Here is an 18,471-nt window from a genome sequence, read left to right as displayed (position 1 = left end):
GGGCTGCTTGAATTAAAAGCAGAAGTAAACTTAGCAAATTCCATTCTTTCCAAATTTTTATTACCAAGAATTTCCTTGAGTAGTTCTGCTAATCAGCCGCCATAACTTTGGCATAAACCCAATCTTCTCTGGGGTTTCTGCGAATCTTGCACTGAAATTACCATAGCCAACTGGGAAAATTGCCAAGGAAATTCCCAGCGAATGCCTTTAGTTATACCTGTTTGAATTTTAATTGTCTAATTAGGCGTGCTACCAAAATCAGATTCATCAGAATTTACTTTGCATCTTTATAATCATCGTCAAAATTATTATGGGTATTATAAATAATTTTTTTTTGTCAAATAAAGAAAATAAAAGTGTAGAAGAATCATCCATATCATGTGAGAGTTTTGTAGCTAAGTAGATTTTGCTCCTTCTTACGATAGTTATAAGTTCATAGTTAGGATTCATCTGACTGCAGTCACAAAACGTGATTGTATATGAAGTAAAAAGTTAATAATTTTGAAATCAGGTTATGATTGTGCAGAAGTGGCATTTTAAATTGTAGATTTTGCTCCAGGAAAAATTCATTATGTCTAACAAATGTTGCAAATCTATTTAGGGCTGTGTTTAAACCTTAAATTATGACACAGCTAGCAAGCAAAATTACATTGGAATTAACTTTTTAGATAATTAAGAGGCAAGGTAAGGCTTGAAGAATCATCATTATTATTTTTTGTTGTTTTTGGTTCTGATTCAGTGACCATTAAATGTCATTTTTGTTTGAAAAAGCTTGGAAAAAATGTGCAAACTAAGTTGTTCAATTGCTAGACACAACCTGTCATTCTTCATATATAGACCTATTCATTGAGCTATTAGCCTGTTGGGATCTTGCTACCATTACTCACATCCAGCAGAAATCACTCTATAATGGTAAGCATTAGGCTCAGCCAATTATTACTCTTCCCAGCTCAGGAATGCTGAATGGTTTTGTCTCAGTAGCCGAAATGAACTCCTTGGTTAAACCTCTTGGATTGTTTGTCCCATTAACTCAGTACACAATGCATTTACTCACTGGACAACTGAACTCTAATAAATGCTTTCATTTGGAACATCTTAAACTATTTGTATCTGTACTGGATTCTCAAATGTGGCAAGTGTAATGCAACATTCCAAAATCATTCAGATCCAGTTGAGTCTACTTTTGACAAAGATTACAGATAGATTAATAATGTTTCCCTGAATGATTTTGTATTGGAAAAACTACTGCTGAAATCTTGAAGGCCAGTCATGATGGTATTTTTTGTTAGAAATAGTAAATTCACTTAAGCTATCTTTTTATTTCTTACTTATTCTTATGGGGCCAGCAGAAAAATATAGCTCTAGAAATGAAAGTCTCCTTCAGGGAAAATAAAAGTTTTCACTTTACTCTGAAGAGATAAAGGCTGTACAGCACTGGCGGCTTACAGAGCTAGTGAATACACACATCAAGATACTGGGGGAGGGAAAGAATAAATAAAGTTCTACTCAATATTGAACTTTATTTGAAGATGTGGACTTCCCTGTGGACTCTGACTCTTTGCTTTAGTTGTGTTGGCTGTCTACCCTTTATCACTTGGAGCTGTCATCAGGGACATCTGTGACCCCTTCTCAAAGCTTTTTATCTACTCTGTACTGCAAGACAAAAAGTGGGTCGGTAATTTGAAAATGCAATGAACAGAGTGAAATACCAGTTCAATGCTTGTAAGTTGCTGGTGGGTTGCAGTGCCTGTCCCCAAAATAAGGCAATTGTTCATGTTCGACTGAAAATCTTTCTCTTCTGGGTAAGTGACTGACAAATGCAAATAACTCCGTGCATTCATAAATATTCAAAGCACTGTCAAAGAAGCTGGCATTGTTTTCCTAATATTATTCAAGTTTTATAATACAATCCTTTCAAACATATTCCATTCCAGACTTCTACAAGTATTGGCTAAGTGGCTTAAAATAGAATTGTAGAACAGCACAAAAGGATGCCATTCAGCCCTTCATTCCTGTGCCAGCTCTTTGGTGGAGCTATTCACTTAGCCCCACTCCTGGATCTCGGTGTCCTAGTACATGAATCACAAAAAGTTAATATGCATTTACACCAAGTGATTAGGAAGGCAAATTGAATGTTGGCATTTATTGCAAGGGGAGTGGAATGTAAAAGTAGGGAAGTTTTACTGCAGCTGTACAGGGCATTGGTGCGACCACATATGGAGTACAGTTTTGGTCTCCTTTGAGCAAAGTTATAGTGTGAGAAATAATTCAGAGAATGTTCACTTGACTCATTCCTGGGTTGAGGGGCTTATCTTATGAAGAAAGATTGAACAGGTTAGGCCTATACCTATTTCAGTTTAGAAGAATGAGAGGTGGTCTTATTGAAACATATAAGATCCTGAGGGGATTTGATAGGGTAGATACCAGGAGGATGTTTCCACTTGTGGGAGAGACTAGAATCAGGGGACACAGTTTAAGAATACGAAGTCTCCTGTTTAAGACAGGGATAGGAGAATTTTTTTCTCTCAAAGGGTCGTTAGTATGTGGAATTCTCTTCCTCAGAAAGCAGTGGAGGCTAGATCATTGAATTTATTCAAGGCAGAGTTAGACAGATTTTTGATAGACATGGGAGTCGAGGATTGTGTGGGGGCAGACGGCAAATTGGAATTGAAACTACAACCAGATCAGCCATAATTTAAAAGCAAAATACTGCGGATGCTGAAAATCTGAAACAAAAACAGAAAATGCTGGAAAAACTTAGCAGGTCTGACAGCATCTGTGGAGAGAGAAACATCGTTGACATTTTGAGTCCATATGACCCTTCTTCAGAACATATGAAGAAAGGTCAGATCAGCCATGATCTTATTGAATGGTGGGGCAGGCTTGAAGGGCTGAATGGCATACTCCTGCTCCTGCCTTCACCCCGTAACCCTGTGCATTCTTCCTTTTCAGGTAACTGTCTAATTCCCTTCTGGATGCTTCAATTGAACTTGCCTCCACCATACCCTCTGGATCGTAACCACTCGCTGCATGGAAAAAACTGTTTCCTATGTTGCCTCTGGCTCTCTGGTTCTTTAAATCTGTGTTCTCTGGTTACTCATTGTTCTGCCACTATAGCCAGTTTCTCCTTATTTACTCTGTTATGGACAGGACGAGGGTTTAATTTAATGAACACTAATTCCTCCTCTCACCACCTGCCTGTAAAGAGAAGGGTATTTTGACCATTATAAGACCATAAGACAGAGGAACAGAAGTAGGCCATTCGGCCTATCAAGTCTGCTCCGCCATTCAATGAGATCATGGCTGATCTGATAATCTTCAACTCCATTTTCCTGCCCTTTCCCCATAACCTTTGATTCCCTTACTGATTAAGAATCTGCCTATCTCAGCCTTGAATATACTTAACGATTTTAAGTCAGAGATTTCGAATGGTTACGACTCTCTTAGCAGAAGTTATCCAGGAAATGTTAGAAGGATTAAAGCCAGTTCTAACTCCAGGGTAGCTATACTACTGACCCCCACCCCTCAACCACCGCCCCCACCACCTGACTACCCCCACCCCCCCGACACCCTAACCCCCATCCACTTACCTTACAGACTTAACTTCTCTTCTGTCAAAATGGCTGAGACGTTTAAACTTACCAGTTTATGACAGCTAGTGCCATAAAAAGGGGATGTGGCTTCACTTCCCTTGACAATCCTGCACTACACAGAAGGGACTCCCAGACTAGCTGCGCTGCACATTTCTCAACAGGCCCGGGTCAGAAGTCTGGGGGTGAAATGTGCAGCTCCAGACTGAGGTAAGCAGAAAGGAGCGGAGTGGCAATCTGACAGTGATTGTCACTCCACGCAAGATTCAGCTCAATGAGTGCTTCGTATCGGCTTAAGGAAGAGGAAGTTGACAAAATACCTGTAGAAGTGAAGATGATAGAGGTAATGGATGGAATGTAAATTGATAGACAGGTACTGGAAAGGCTGGCTATGCTTAAAGTCAATAAGATGTCTGGTCTGGATGGCTTGCATCCCAGATTGCTAAAGGAAGTGGGGATGGAGATAGCAGAAAGGTTTGCCATAATCTTCCAATCTTCCTTAGATAGGGGGAGGTGCCGAAGGATTGGAAAGTGACAAAAGTGCCACCCTTATTCAAGAAAAGGTGTAAGGATATGCTCAGTAACTACAGAATAATATTTAGTGCAAAAGCAGAGAAAGTTATGCTGAACCTTTATAACACTCTGGTTAGGCCACAACTTGAATATTTCTTTGAGTTCTGGTCACCACATTTTATGAAGGATGTGTGTGTCTTTGACAGGGTGCAGTAGAGATTACCTGAATGATTACAGGGATGAGAGATTTTAGCTACAATGTTAGTTTGGAGAAGCTGGGGTTGTTTTCCTTGAAGCAAAGCAGATTGATGGGAGATTTGTTAGATCTGTACAAAGTTATAAAAGGAATAAGAGAGGGAATAAAGTGCATCTTTAACTTGAGAATAGTCATTGAAAGATACCTGGAAATGCAAAAACTTGTGTATGTATGCTTTATATTGAGAAGGCATTTGATAGAGCTTAGCATCAGATAGTAATGGAATGCTTAAACAAACTATAATTTGAAAGAAATGACAAAATGATAATTCAGAATCTATATTGGAATCAATTAGCAGTGATGAGACTAGATAGCAGCTTGTCAGACAGTTTCCCAATCAAAAGAGGAGTACGTTCGGGATGTGTTATGTCCCCAACTGTTCAACCTGTACACTGAAGCTATCTTCAGAGACAAAGAAGACCTACCACATTGCAACATTGATGGATTAACATCAACAACTTGAACAGAGTCAGAAGACACATTTTAGGAAATTGTAAACAAAATGAAAGCAAGGAGTGAGGAATGTGAGTTAAGAATGAATGTGAAGAAGACCAAGACAAGCAGAGAACTAATCCCTTGAAGTAAATGGACAAGTTCTGGAATAAGTGAAAAAGTTTGCAAACCTTGGGGCAGATTATCACAGACGATGGGAGATATGATGTGAGATCTGAAGGAGAATTGAGATAGTCAAGCCCAGCTTTGTCAGAATGAAGGACATGCTAACATCAAAGAAACTGAACATGAATCTTAGGAAAAGAATGACATGGTTAACTCTTAACTGCCCTCTGAAATGGCCTGGCAAGCCACTCAGTTCAAGAGCAATTAGAGGCAAGCAACAAATGCTGGCCTTGCCATCGACATCCACATCCCATGAAAGAATTTTTTAAAAAGTGCCACATCTTGTCACCTTGTTATGCCTTGGAGACATGGACGAGGAACAAAGAGACCATTGATAAGCTGAATGCATTCGAGGTGTGGAGATATAGGAGGATGTTCCACATATCCTAAACAGACAAAGACAAATATGGAAGTGCTGGAAATGGTTGGAGAAAAGAGGAAATTAACATCAAAGAGAGAAAGATACAATATTTTGGTCACATCATTAGAGCAGATGGTAGATAGAGACAATTATTGGAAGGAAAGATTGATGGAAAACTTAGGAGAGGGAGGTAGAGGAGAAATAGATGATGGATATAATGAACTGGCTGCATTTGACCTATGTGGAATGTGTAAGGGCAGCACAGGACGGATAGAGATGGTGATCCATGGCAGTTAACCTTCTGGGCCAACAAATGAACAAACAAAACTATGACACGTTTAGATAAGGTAGACAAAAGCTGTTCCCATTACCTGATTGTACAAAGACTGAGGGGACATAGATTTAAGATTTTGCATAAGACATGCGGGGGGATATAAGGAAAAAAAATTTTATGCAGCAAGTGGCAATGACCTGGAATTCGCTGCCTACGTGAGTGGTGGAAGTGTAGACAATCAATTTTTTTTAAAAATTGGATGGCACTTGATGGAAATAATCTTACAAGGCTACATGATAGGCCTGGGGAATGGAGCTGACTTGGTTGTTCTACAGAGACTCGGTATGGACTTGATGGGCCGAATGGCCACCTGTGCTGTAATGACTGTAAGATACCGTGATCACCATTTTCAACCTTTAGGAGGTCTTGTACTGCCCAAAAAACGGCCGTTGCAGACTCTATTTAACCCCCAATGATAAACATAAGGCTGATTTTTATTTTTGCTTTCCCCCTCTCCATCACATAGAAGTAGAAACAGAAGAGTGGATATTCAACAGTGTGGACACTGCTTCAGTGTCACTCTCGTTCCCCCAAGGACTGTTGCTGGTTACTTCTTCCTGATCAAGTCATACAAAATAACTTGGGGGATAGAAGTTATCCTCCCAATCCACGCCCCTCTCCCCGTCAACCTCACTCCAGTGGATCACCTGGTGGAAGGCCTCATTAGGCCTCTTCTCCCTTCTGTTTTGCACCCACTGACTTATCCGTTTAGCCCTCTGATCTTGCTAAGCCTTACAAAGGTAGCAGTTTCTACCATCTTCAGTGCTCTGAGGTCCTTTGCCTGTTCTTCAGCAGCAGCGTCCTATTGCAGCACCACTGCCATTTTTTGGTGGTAGTGGCGGATTCCTTTGTGTAGATAGGAATTCTACCAGTCATCCATTTTGAATAGGTAATTAACCTTGACTTGGGAAACTTGGCAGATGCAACAGTGTAGGAGGTCAAACTGAAAGAAATCCAATCTGTAGCATTTATCTTTCTTACAATTTTTAGTGACTGGAAGTTAGTTGGTTTAACAATCTCTTTTCTGTGAAGTTATCAATCAGTTTTACTACCTACCGATAACTCAGTTCAGTGAATATATCAAATTACGCAGATAATGTTTTGTTGGTGACAATGACTTGTTTTGGCTTTGCTTGGACACTGATGGTTGGATTCAAAATAATTGGCTGTCCTGCACTTAACAATTATGGACAGTATGGTTTGTTCAGTTCAAAGTCAGCTTCATTCCTCCCTGTAAATCTACAGTTCAAAAATCAGCTGAAGCCACTTTCACAATCTATTTATAAAAATAAGCTGCATATTGGAATCAGAACTCTTTGTTTTCTTAGTTCGTGGACCACTTTGAGGAAATGCCTTTTTCAAAAGCAGTAAAGAAGGATTTTAAAACCTCCATCTTCGAATTTGGGAACAAATTTGGAGAATTTTAGGGCTTTAAGATCTATTTTGGAGTTACGGGGAATTGGGCTGTCATTAGGCAGTGTGAAATTTCCCCTAGCAGCTTCAAGCTGCCCTAGGTCTTTATCTCTGCGCTTGCAGCTCCAGTTCCAACTTCTCTAGCTGGAAATTCTGTTCTGCTTTTTTCCTCTCCTTCTGAGATTGCTCTGCCTGTTCCCTTTCTTTCTGGGCTTGAAGTTCTAGCTCCTTTTCTCAGGCTCACCTTTCTTTCTGGGATTGCCATACTCCTCTTTCTTTCTGAGCCTTAAGCTCCAGCTCAATTTTCATCTTTTACAGCTCCTTTTTGGCGAAAGTAACCTGGTCTGGTTCTGAATCAGCTTCTGTTGCGTGTTCTGACTCTGGACTGAACTCAAAATGCTCAGCAAGCGTTTTCAGGAATTCCTGTCTCTTCGTCTTACTGGGGATCTTAAATCCTACCTACTTAGCCATGGCTTTTAGTTGCTCCATTTTGCCAATTCAAACCCTCCTGATCAACAAACCCCTGTGCATCAAAAGTTGCCATCGTAATTTTTGTTAGTATTTTCTATAAAACGATGTTTGCTGCTGTAACTTCTAGTTTGGTTTCAAACAATTTGGACTTTGGTATTTCCCTTCTACTTGCAATTTCTCACAGTTTTTCACAACAGATTAAATCCCGGATTTCAGCACAAATTTGGCTTTTGCTCATTTTGCAGTGGGTAAAATTCCAGACAAGAAACCCCAATTGTCGCAACCACGTAAAAGGCATTTTCTTGACATTTCCTCAGTGATCCGTGAACTAAGAATTTGTATGTGTATCTTTCAATTTGCGAATGATTCAGTTTAAAATTAACCTTCAGCAAAGCTTTATTCTTAAACAAGAAAAAGGTTAGTTTATTTCAGATATACTGCTGAAAGTTACTTGAGTAAAATTGATAAAGTTGTTAACTAAGATACAGATGCAAAGATTAACGTGCAGTTAAAGGAGAAAAGGTATTTAAAAGATGAGATTTCAGATCAGTCTACGAGGGATCATTGTTGACCAATTGCTTGAGTTCCTTCTTTCCGAAGTGAAGGGGTTTGGTTTAGCAACAGCAATGGCCTCAGCAGTCCAACAGTCAGTCTTTGCCTTTTTCAGGTGGACTTAGCAGGTTCTGGGAGAGAGGGAAGGTTTCTTGTTTCTTACTAGTTCTGTGGTTATAGTATTTGAAGATTCCATAGATTCTTTTCAGCAGAATAACAGTTGATTTCTGGATAACTTTCCTCTTTGATTCCAGGTGGCAGAGAGGAACCCCTCTGTTGATGTCTCTAGTTCTACGTGGGGGTGCTCTGCACCAAAATGGCTGTTCTCAGCCAGATAGTATACAGTTCAAAACTTTAAAAGGCTGCTATGTTAATTTTCAAGGAGTCATTGGGTAGAATTTTCTGGCCCCACCACCGTGATCATCTGGTCCTGCTGAAAGTCAATGGACTTTTGACTGGGCTGCCGAATCTCTTGCGGTGGGTCTTGCCACAACGGGGCCGGAATATCCCATTACGTTATGGTCCTTTGAAGTCTCTTCCTGTCTTCTGTTCCATCAGAATTAAAAGGGTTTTCACACCTTGAAGATTCAATTGACATCCCTGGCAGAGTTTTCGTATTTTAATGACTCTTTGTAGCAGCTCTAGAGATAAGAGGCTCTGACAAGGCTTGAACAAACTCAAAAAGGTGCCATGCGCCATGTTGTCTGTTCATAATTCCATTTTGAAAAAGTATTTTAAACTCAATGTAACCGTTCGCAAACAGAAATATACCTTTGAAACAGTTGTCCTTAAAGTCTGTAATATAATTACACGCTCGTGACAAACCACTTACCTGGAGTGACTGGATTTAAATGGACAATTACTGACTAAAACTAAAGAAAAATGCATAGCTTTTGTCACAATGGGAGCCAAACCAAAACAGATCAGACATGACCTTGTCCATGAAGAAGAGAAAAGTTTTGGCAGAGGTAGAAATATGATATATTAGAAGACTTGCTGTGAAAAATGAAGGCAACCCAGCTGATATGACTGGCAGAAAATCCAATGCAGGGAGGAGGGTGGGAATAAACAATCAAAAAACTGTGCAGCTGGACTTGTAATTGGTAATTTTGGAAAATCTATGCCCGACTCTAGGTAAGGGGTGCGGGCAAAGGCAAAATGGAGTTAGGTCACAGATCAGCTGTGATCTTGTTGAATGAGAGAACAGGCCTGAGGAGCTAAATGGCCTACTTCTTGTTCTTAATGGTATCTGAAGCTAGGAATGCAGTTGTTAGGATATATTTGAAGATGCATTCACTGACATGTGAGGCCACTTAACTTTTGTGACACTGAAGCCTGGTCTGGGCCTGACTGCTGGCATCAACCACCATGGCTACCTTTTGAGTATGTCTGACGGCTTCCTGTCCTCCTGTGGATACAGGACATCCCTCAACTTTTCTACCTCTTCCATTAAGGCAGTGTCTGAAAAACTTGGCTCCTTTTCTTTCCCAAGTTGTGCCATTATTCAATATTTCCCAGACCAGGACCTACAACTGTCACTGCCTGCTTCAACCGCAGTGCACCTTCCCTTTAAGAGGTGCTGGTTAGCTTTAAGTATTGCAAGCACTCACAATATCGGCCCCCTACTCAGGTGTCCAGCCAATCGTAAATTACACGGGCTTCATGGGTGACATGTTATACACAGGATGTTTAATGGCATGCCCTACCTTAAATTGGCCTGAATTATCTAGCCCAAAACCAGCACAAAATTTGCTAGATGTATATTGGAATGCAGGTTGTCTCTGGTGCCCCATTGGTAAATACACTTCACAGTGTAAAACTGAGCCATATAGGCAAGGAAAGATCCAGGATCAGTGCTCAGTCCTTGCTGAGTTCACTGACGTTGACGAGGCTTGAGCAGACTGTTCTTCTCATGTATTTTATATAAAATGCTTTCCAAAGAAAATAATAGGAATGTAGGAGCAGGAGTAGGCTATTTGACCCCTTGAGCCTGCTCTGCTAATGGATCCACAAGCCCAATAGCTAACTCTATCAGAGAAATGCAGTGATGTAGGTTTATTTCTGTTGATAATAAACGGGCAGACTCCATTCAAATTGTTAAAACGTGGTCATTTACGTAGGCACAGGGCACCAAATGTGACTATGAAGGGGCATCAATACACCTTCTCAATCACCAGTCACTCTGCCCAAGGAGATTCTAAGGCCTTTGCCAGTTCAAGGAGAAGAACATTTAAAAATATTTTCAGCTTCTGTCTGCTATTGTTATGAAGTTAAAAGGCCCCTGTCTGTGTAATGTCTGGAATCTTTCCTCAGTCCCTGGGAACTCTTGCCAACTGTCAGTAAAAATTCTACTAATGCAAAATTCCCAGGGTTACCCAGGAACTACCTCAGATATGCCTCCGTGAAATGGTTGGAAGGATCACCTTTCTTTCTATTGGAATTTTTCTGCTTTATATGAGTAATGTGGAATCTCAGTGGAGCCAAATTCGACCACCTGTTAGGCGAATCCATTCAAATTGTACCCTTGTTTGATAATTTGCAATCAAAGTGCTTGTTATAGGAGATAAAGGGTTGGATTCTTCTTTTCAGATTGAAGTTCTGGCAAAGCAGGACTCCTATTCTCACCACAAACCCCAAGGCATTTTGTGATTAGGGAAGTTCTGGCATATACATCGGACTCCCAGCAGGAATACCGTCACCAATTCACCAGCATGCAACTACACCATCTCATTTGCTGTTGCAGTCCTAAAGAGGCTGCTGGCCATTTAAGGTGGTGTAAGATGCAAAAATTAAAATTACAGTAGGCCTTAGTAGAAACCAGGAAGGGAAATGGGAGCCAGATCAGAATGAGTGGAGGCTGCTACTTCCATTAGTATGTATAATTGATCGTTACTCAAGGTTTACACTGACCTTGCACATGGCAGCCCCAGGAAACAACTGGGATGGACACCAGTAAGATCCAGCAGAAGCTGGAGTTCCTTCATCTCACTACAGCTTGCTTGCAGTAAGACGAGAAGGACAGCTGGTGTCCGGAAAAGGGAAACTTCTTGGGGCTGATGCTGCTGCAGTAGACTCTGCTGTCAGATAATGCCATTTCCTGTACCAATATCTCATTCTATTTTGGGTAGCATCGTAGAGGAGGATACAGCTCAAAGGTGTTATCAACATCCCGGGGTTACCATTGACCAGAAACTAACGTGGACCAGCTATGTAAATACTGTGGTTACAAGAGCAGGTCAGGGGCTGGGAATTCTTTGAAGGGTAACTGATCCGACTCCCCAAAGCCTGCCCACCATCTAAAAGGCACAAGTCAGGAGTGTGATGGAATACTGTCCACTTGCCTAGTTGAGTGCAGCTCCAACAATACTCAAGAAGCTTGACGCCATCCAGGCCAAAGCAGCCAGCTTGATTGGCACCACATCCACTCCCTCCACCACCAGTACAGAGTGGCAGCAGTGTGCACTGTCTACAAGACGCATTGCAGCAACTTACCAAAGCTCCTTCGACAGCATTTTCTAAACCCCTGACCTCTACTACCAAAAAGGATAAGAGCAGCAGATGCATGGGAATACTACTGCTTGCAAGTTCCCCTCCAAGCCATATGCGATCCTGACTTGGAATTATATCGCCGTTCCTTCTCTGCCGCTGGGGCAAAATCCTGGAACTCCCTTGGTAACAGCGCTGTGGGTGTACCTACACCTCATGGATTGCAGAGGTTCAAGAAGGTTGCTAACCACTACCTTCTCAATGGCAGTTAGGGATGGGCAATAAATGCTGGCCTAGCCAGCGACACCCAAAAATTGTGATGGGGATATAAACATATCACCTAATAAAACAAAACTGGATGCAAGAACCTCAAGGAGCTGGTGGAAGCGTATACAAATTTAGTTGTAAAAATTAATGGATAACCTGGTCTAATTAGAAATAATGGTGAAATTATAAAAATTACTCTGGGGAATGCAATGAATAATAACTTGAAATATTATAATGATTAATGAAAGACTCCTATCACTTGCATTGATAGTCGATATGAAGGAGATGTGACAATTTAATTACTTTCTTTTCTTCCTTAAGTTACTAGTTTACATCTTGAGAATGTGCATTTGTAACTAAGTTCTACTTGCTTCTGAAGTAAGAAAGAAAGTAAATCAAATTGGATTTTTTTCAAATTTCGCTCTTTGAAGAGTCCAAATATGAAAAGTTTACCCAATTATTTCTCGGAGAAATCAATTTAACCAACAGATTCTACTTTTCTCCTTGTTATTTAGAATATCTGAAAGAAAATTTAGACAAATACATGTCGCAATTCCCAAAAGTTCATGTTATTCACCTACAGGAGCGTCATGGTTTAATCCGAGCCAGACTTGTAGGTGCGGCCATTGCTACAGGTATGGTGTCATGACTTTTCTCTAATTATTTTATTTTTATAATTTGTCTTGTGCTTCATGAAAATAAAAACGTGAATTCCATTCTACAAATACAAATTGATCAAAGACTTGTTACAATCTGCATAGAGACTGATAATGATTTAAAAAGAAATTCGAACTTCGAGTTATTATTTGAAAGGATGACATGTCAAGATTTCACATGTTAGAATAACTTATCAATGATTAAAGCCAAACACTGTTAATTAATCTATTTTCTTTTTTTGGCTACATATATTTTAAACAACTAAAATAAGTTTACCCCTTTTCTACTTTTACTGACAGCTGAAAATTCCAATTTTATTATGTTACTTGGTCTCTTAAGTAGATATTCACTGCTGGAACCAGTCCAAAGTGTTTCACAGCTTCCCAAGGGTGTTACTTCTGTTCTTTTCTTTTCCAAATACTATCATCCATAATGAGAGTTCTCCTGGGGATTCTCTCTCCAATTTCAGCTAGGTGAATCCTCCACCCTTGTTTTAATATCTCATAAACTTGGTTTGGAGGACACGCAACCCCAGAAGCAGCCGGAGACAGCTACAAGAGCTTCTGAATGCTGAGGCAGGCTGGTTGAAAGATCTGCCTCAGCACTCTGGGACTCCATCCCGTTGTAATAAAAGCAGTTAGGACCTCTAGCCCGTACCCTCACACTCCCTCATACCCCCCAGCCATTCTTCTTACCCCATCCATGCCAAATCATGCCCCCATCTGCCCCTCATCCCCCCCTATGCAAACCCGTGCCTCTCTATCCATCTCCATGGCCCCTTATAGCTTCTATGCCAACATATGTCAACTCATGCCAACCATGATCCAACCAACTCTTCCCCATGGCTCTTTATAGCCCCTACTTACTGCCAACCCACGGATGCCCACTTAGCATCCTGTGCCCTTACATCCTCCATGCCAACTCACTGGCAGTATCCACCATGGGCAAACCTCAGAAGTCATGCTAAGATGAAATGAAATAAAATTTTAAATCTTGTTATGATCCTTGGCCAAACCCCAAGTTGTTGGTGAGATCTGGTTAGGGACCAATAACGTTTTTAAAGTAGACAAAGTTTGAGATTCAAAACACTTACTAAGTGAAGAAAGTCACAGGTTTTGAACAAACAAAAATAAACTATATTATACAAGGTTAAAAAGATAAAACAATTCAGGGTAAGTATTCAGATAAAACATTCAGGGTAAGTATGACGTACATATGAATTAACAAGCCAACTGATTGAACACACCACATTACACAATAAATGACAGATACGACCAAAATGGATTCCATGGATTTCTCAACAACACGTCCAGATGTTAGTCACACTGTGAGTCAACGAATCTCACTGAAACTCCATCTTTCTCATGAGGGCTTCCAATCTTAACCTTTGAAGACCTTGCCTTGGAATTCCCTCCAAAAGTTGTTCCAACTCGGACGGCTTCAACGATGGCCAACCTCACAGGTTTTTAATCTCACCTTCCAAGGTTTTTGCCCCTAGGTTTCCGAGTACACTCGAACACGAATTCACAAGCACAATTTCAGCTCTTCAGATATTCCAAACAGAACACCACTGCTCCAAAGGGGTACTGTTGCTCCAAAGGCTCACTGCATGGAGTCACCAACTTTCGTCTGCCTTCATGGATTTCTCGAGCCTACTTCACTAAAAGTCTGCTGCCTGCAATCCTTTCTCTAACTTGGGAGTGTGTTTCTCTGCTCCTTTCTTTTGTCTGTCCCCCGTCTTTGTCCCTTACCTGAAACATTTGCTGGCTGACTGACTCCAACTGACTTAAAATAAAAACAGAAAATGCTGGAAAAACTCAGGCCTGGCAGCATCTGTGGAGAGAGAAACAGAATTAAATTTTAAGTCCCTGACCTATTTTGTTCCAGCTGCTCCACCCACTCTTAAACAGTATAAAATCCATCACATTTCTACTTCTCATTAGCTCTGAAGAAGAGTCATATAGACTTGAAACATTAACTCTTGTTTCTCTCTCTCCACAGATGCTGCCAGACCTGCTGAGTTTTTCCAGCATTTTCTGTTTTTACTTCGGATTTCCAGCATCCTTAGTATTTTGCTTTTGACTTAAACTGACTGTTCACAGATCTATGAACTAATCTGGTGTCCTATCAAAAAACTTCAACAGGATCCTGCCCTTGTTACTAGGCAGGAACAAATGTAACAAACAGAGGAAAATCCTGTTCCTTAGTTGTTACAATCTCCATAGTCTGCTAACTTAGCACATGGGCAATACAGGAAAAAAATGGATTTCATATCAATATGTCTTACAGCCGTCACTATATAAAAAACTTTCATCGATAAAAGTCCATTCAATAAAGTTAGGCCCCATGAAGTATTTAATTCCTGATAACAACAAACATTTATATTCATAGCCCTGCATCAAAGAAAGCCAATCCCTCAATAACCTCTTGGAACTGTTTTCAGCCTGTGAACTTGCAGCCCCTCAACCCCCAATTGTGATAATGGCAGGTTGTGGAAGCAGTCAATCAGTAATAATGCCATAATGATAGCCCCCAGGCTTATGTCAATAAACAGCTATTGAAATTTCAAGCACCGATTTTTTCCCCCCACATCAGAGGCACAGCAGGCTCGATATTTTTTTTCAAACTTTAAAGAGCAGAGGATTTAAATCACTTGATAGCTTAACATATCCACCTTTTAGGGGCATTCACATCTACTCTTAAAAATCCAATGTCATGCACCGTAGGAAACAGACCCCACTCCAGCAAAAATGGGTTTGTTTGAACTCAGCAGTAAGTTTCAATGGCTCTGCTGGGTTCGGGTTTCCCCCATGTGTGAATCACATCCTGCCCCCTTTCTCTTCGCCACCCTCACCCCACCCCCAGCAAAAACAGGACTTGTCAGAATTGAGGGCTGGACTTCTGGACCTGGGGACCTTGCACCATTTTGGATAAGGCATATAGTCTAACTCTGTGAAAATCCGGGCCTTAGAGTCTTCTCATTGTGGAAACACAGCTGTCACTGTCCCCCAGGTATTAACATTTGACACCTCCCTTTCAATAACGTAGCGTGCCTCGCCTTTTGATCTAACAAGTAAACCACCCAGGTTTACTGTCTCTAGCATAGGTCATATGACTCCTTTCATTTAACCTACATATAAAGATATACTCCTCAAGCATAATAATGATATAAACTTCTCAAATAACAGACTATTTGGCCATCAACCCAGTTTTCCTTCATTGGCAAAGTACTGATTATCCTTTTGTGAATTATATCAATTCATTAATCTCCTGAAGAAAGATGCACTAAAGTTTCTTTCTTCTTTGTGCCGAGTTGAATACAAATGCGGGATATCTCTAACTTTACAAATTACTTTATTCATTCCAATCTTTGTAACTATATCTGATCATGAGGTGGAACCACTGAGGCTGGTGCTAGTAGTTTTAGGACTGTAGGGTGCCTGCTTATGCTTATCTGTCAGGCAATTTCCTATGAAATGGGAGAATACAAAAGGAAGAAAAAATACATTTTTGAAACGGTCAAAAATAGAATATTTGTGATATTGTAATAGAACATGCACTGATAGTTTAATTTCATTACAATATAAATATATAATAGAAACAGACACTGCTTGAAATACTCAGCATGCCTGACAGTTTGTGTAATATCAACTGATGCATTAAAATTGTGGGAGCGAGGGAAACTCTGAAGAATTTCTGAGCCATAGCCTGTTTGAAGGTTGATGCTTTTTACAGCCCAGTTTCAGATTACTCATATTCACTCACTGATGTGCTGAGCACTTTTAGAACAAAATGTTTTTGAACTGATTTTTGAACCTTTTGAACTTCCAAGTAATTTGTCTATTAGCAAGACTTGGAAGTATTGTGAGAGCTGCAATGATTTAATCAAGGATGGAGCTAACACCTTCCCTTTTCATTTCTAGGTGATGTGCTGACATTTTTGGATTCCCATGTTGAATGCAATGTTGGCTGGCTGGAACCACTCTTGGAAACAATCCATTTAAAGCGAACAAAAGTAGCTTGCCCTGTGATTGAAGTTATTAGCGATGAGGATATGAGGTACAATTATATGATTCTGTTTAGCACAAATCTGGATCATTACACAATTACTTTAGCTTGGTTTAGAGGTCTAACATTAGCAGAATTAATAGAGTATTCCACTGGGAATTTCTTCAGGTACTTTCCCAATTGACCACTGTAACTTGGACAGAATATCAGCTGAGACCCTGGATAAATACATAAATGGGGTTCCTGAAGTTACATCTACAGATTGGGAATGCCCAAAAGTAAATTTCCTGCATTCAGTTTCTCTAACAAAATATTTGTGTGACTGAACTTCATCCCTAACTTTTATTCAACTTTGTTTTGATCTTAGTGAGCATGGCCTAGTGATGGCTGTGATGCTAAATGGGACTTGAAATATTATCAGTCTGGTAGAAATGGGTGTATGTTTGTATTTTCAATGACACTCATCATTTTGTTCGAGCTTTTTTGGTTCCGGCTAAGGTCCACATACTTTTTAATAGTATTTGTTTCCAAAGCTAACAAATACAAATGTACATTATAACATAAGAAACAATAGCTTCACAACAACTTGCATTTATAAATTGCCTTTAATGTTGTAAAACATCCAAGGTGCTTCACAAAATTTGACACCGAACCACAAAAGGAAATAAGTCAGGTTAGGAAGTAGGTTTTAAGGAAGTCTTAAAAGAGGAGAGGGAGGTGGAGAAGGTAAGGGAGGTCAGAGCTTAGGACCCAGGCAGCTGAAAGCATTACTGCTAGTAGTGGAGCAATTAAAACTGGGGATGCACAAGTGGCTAGAATTAGAGGAGCATAGATAATGGTTGCATTGTTTTTGATCATCTAGAATTCCCTAGATTCTAGAACAGACCCGTGGATTGAAGGTAACAACCAAAATGCCATTATTCAAGAAAGGAGGGCGAGAGGAAACGGGGACCTATAGGTGAGTTATCCCAATTTCAATAGTAGGGAAAATGCTAGAATCTATTATTTGGGGTGTGGTAACCGAGCACTTAGAGGGTAGCAGGGTAGCATAATGGGAACCAGTTGATATAGCGTATTTAGATTTTTAAACAACATTTGATAAAGTGCCACACACAGGATTATTACACAAAGTTAGAGTTTATGGGATTGGGGGTAATATATTAGCACGGATTGAGGATTGTTTAACGGCTAGAAGAAGGAAAGTTGGAATAAATGGGTCATTTTCAGGTTGGCAGGCTTTAACTAGTGGGATACCACAAGGATCAGTGCATGAGCCTCAACCATTCACAATCTGTAATAACTATCTAGATGAGAGAATCAAGTGTAACCTATCCAAGTTTGTTATCTATACAAAGTTCATTGGGAAAGTAAGTTGTGAGAAGGGTGTAGAGAGGCTGTAAAAGGATACAGACAAGTTAAATGAGTAGGCAAGAATATGCCAAATGGGGTATAATGTTGGGAGGACTGAAGTTATCAATTTTAGTAGGGAAAATAGAAAAGCAAGATATTTTTAAAATGGTGAGCGACTGAAAGTATTGGTATTCATAGGGATCCAGGTGTCCTTGTGCAAGAATCACAGAAGTTCAACATATAGGTACAGCAAGCTATTAGGAAAGCAAATAACTTTTGCTTTTGCTATTTAAGCAAATAATTTGTTAGCCTTTATCACAAAGGGATTCAAGTGTAAGAATAAAGAAGCCTTACTGCAATTGTATAAGGCTTGATGAGAGCACTGTGAAACAAAAACAGAAAATACGGGAAGAAACTCACCAGGGTAATTGGCATCTGTATAGAGAGAGCTAACATTTCTCTCTCTAAACAGATGTTGCCTAACTTGCTGAATTTTTTAATAACATTTTCTGTTTTTATTTCGGATTTTCAGCATTTGCCGTATTCTTCTTTTCAACCTAGAGTACTGGGTACAGTTTGGTCTCCTTATCTAAGG

The 18,471-nt window shown here is 40.1% G+C and overlaps 1 protein-coding gene across 1 annotated transcript in view; it reads left to right on the top strand.

The window, feature by feature from the left end:
• Positions 1-18,471, top strand: part of LOC121285234 (polypeptide N-acetylgalactosaminyltransferase 5) — an 87,431-nt gene that overhangs the window by 24,968 nt on the left and 43,992 nt on the right. The window contains exons 3-4 of the mRNA XM_041201579.1: positions 12,377-12,496; positions 16,442-16,577. Of these exons, the coding sequence (XP_041057513.1) occupies positions 12,377-12,496; positions 16,442-16,577 (256 nt within the window). The remainder of the gene's footprint in view (positions 1-12,376; positions 12,497-16,441; positions 16,578-18,471) is intronic.

This window comes from Carcharodon carcharias, chromosome 12 (assembly GCF_017639515.1).
Source record: "Carcharodon carcharias isolate sCarCar2 chromosome 12, sCarCar2.pri, whole genome shotgun sequence".
Classification (NCBI taxonomy): Eukaryota; Metazoa; Chordata; class Chondrichthyes; order Lamniformes; family Lamnidae; genus Carcharodon; species Carcharodon carcharias.
This window is presented reverse-complemented; position numbering and strand designations above follow the sequence as displayed.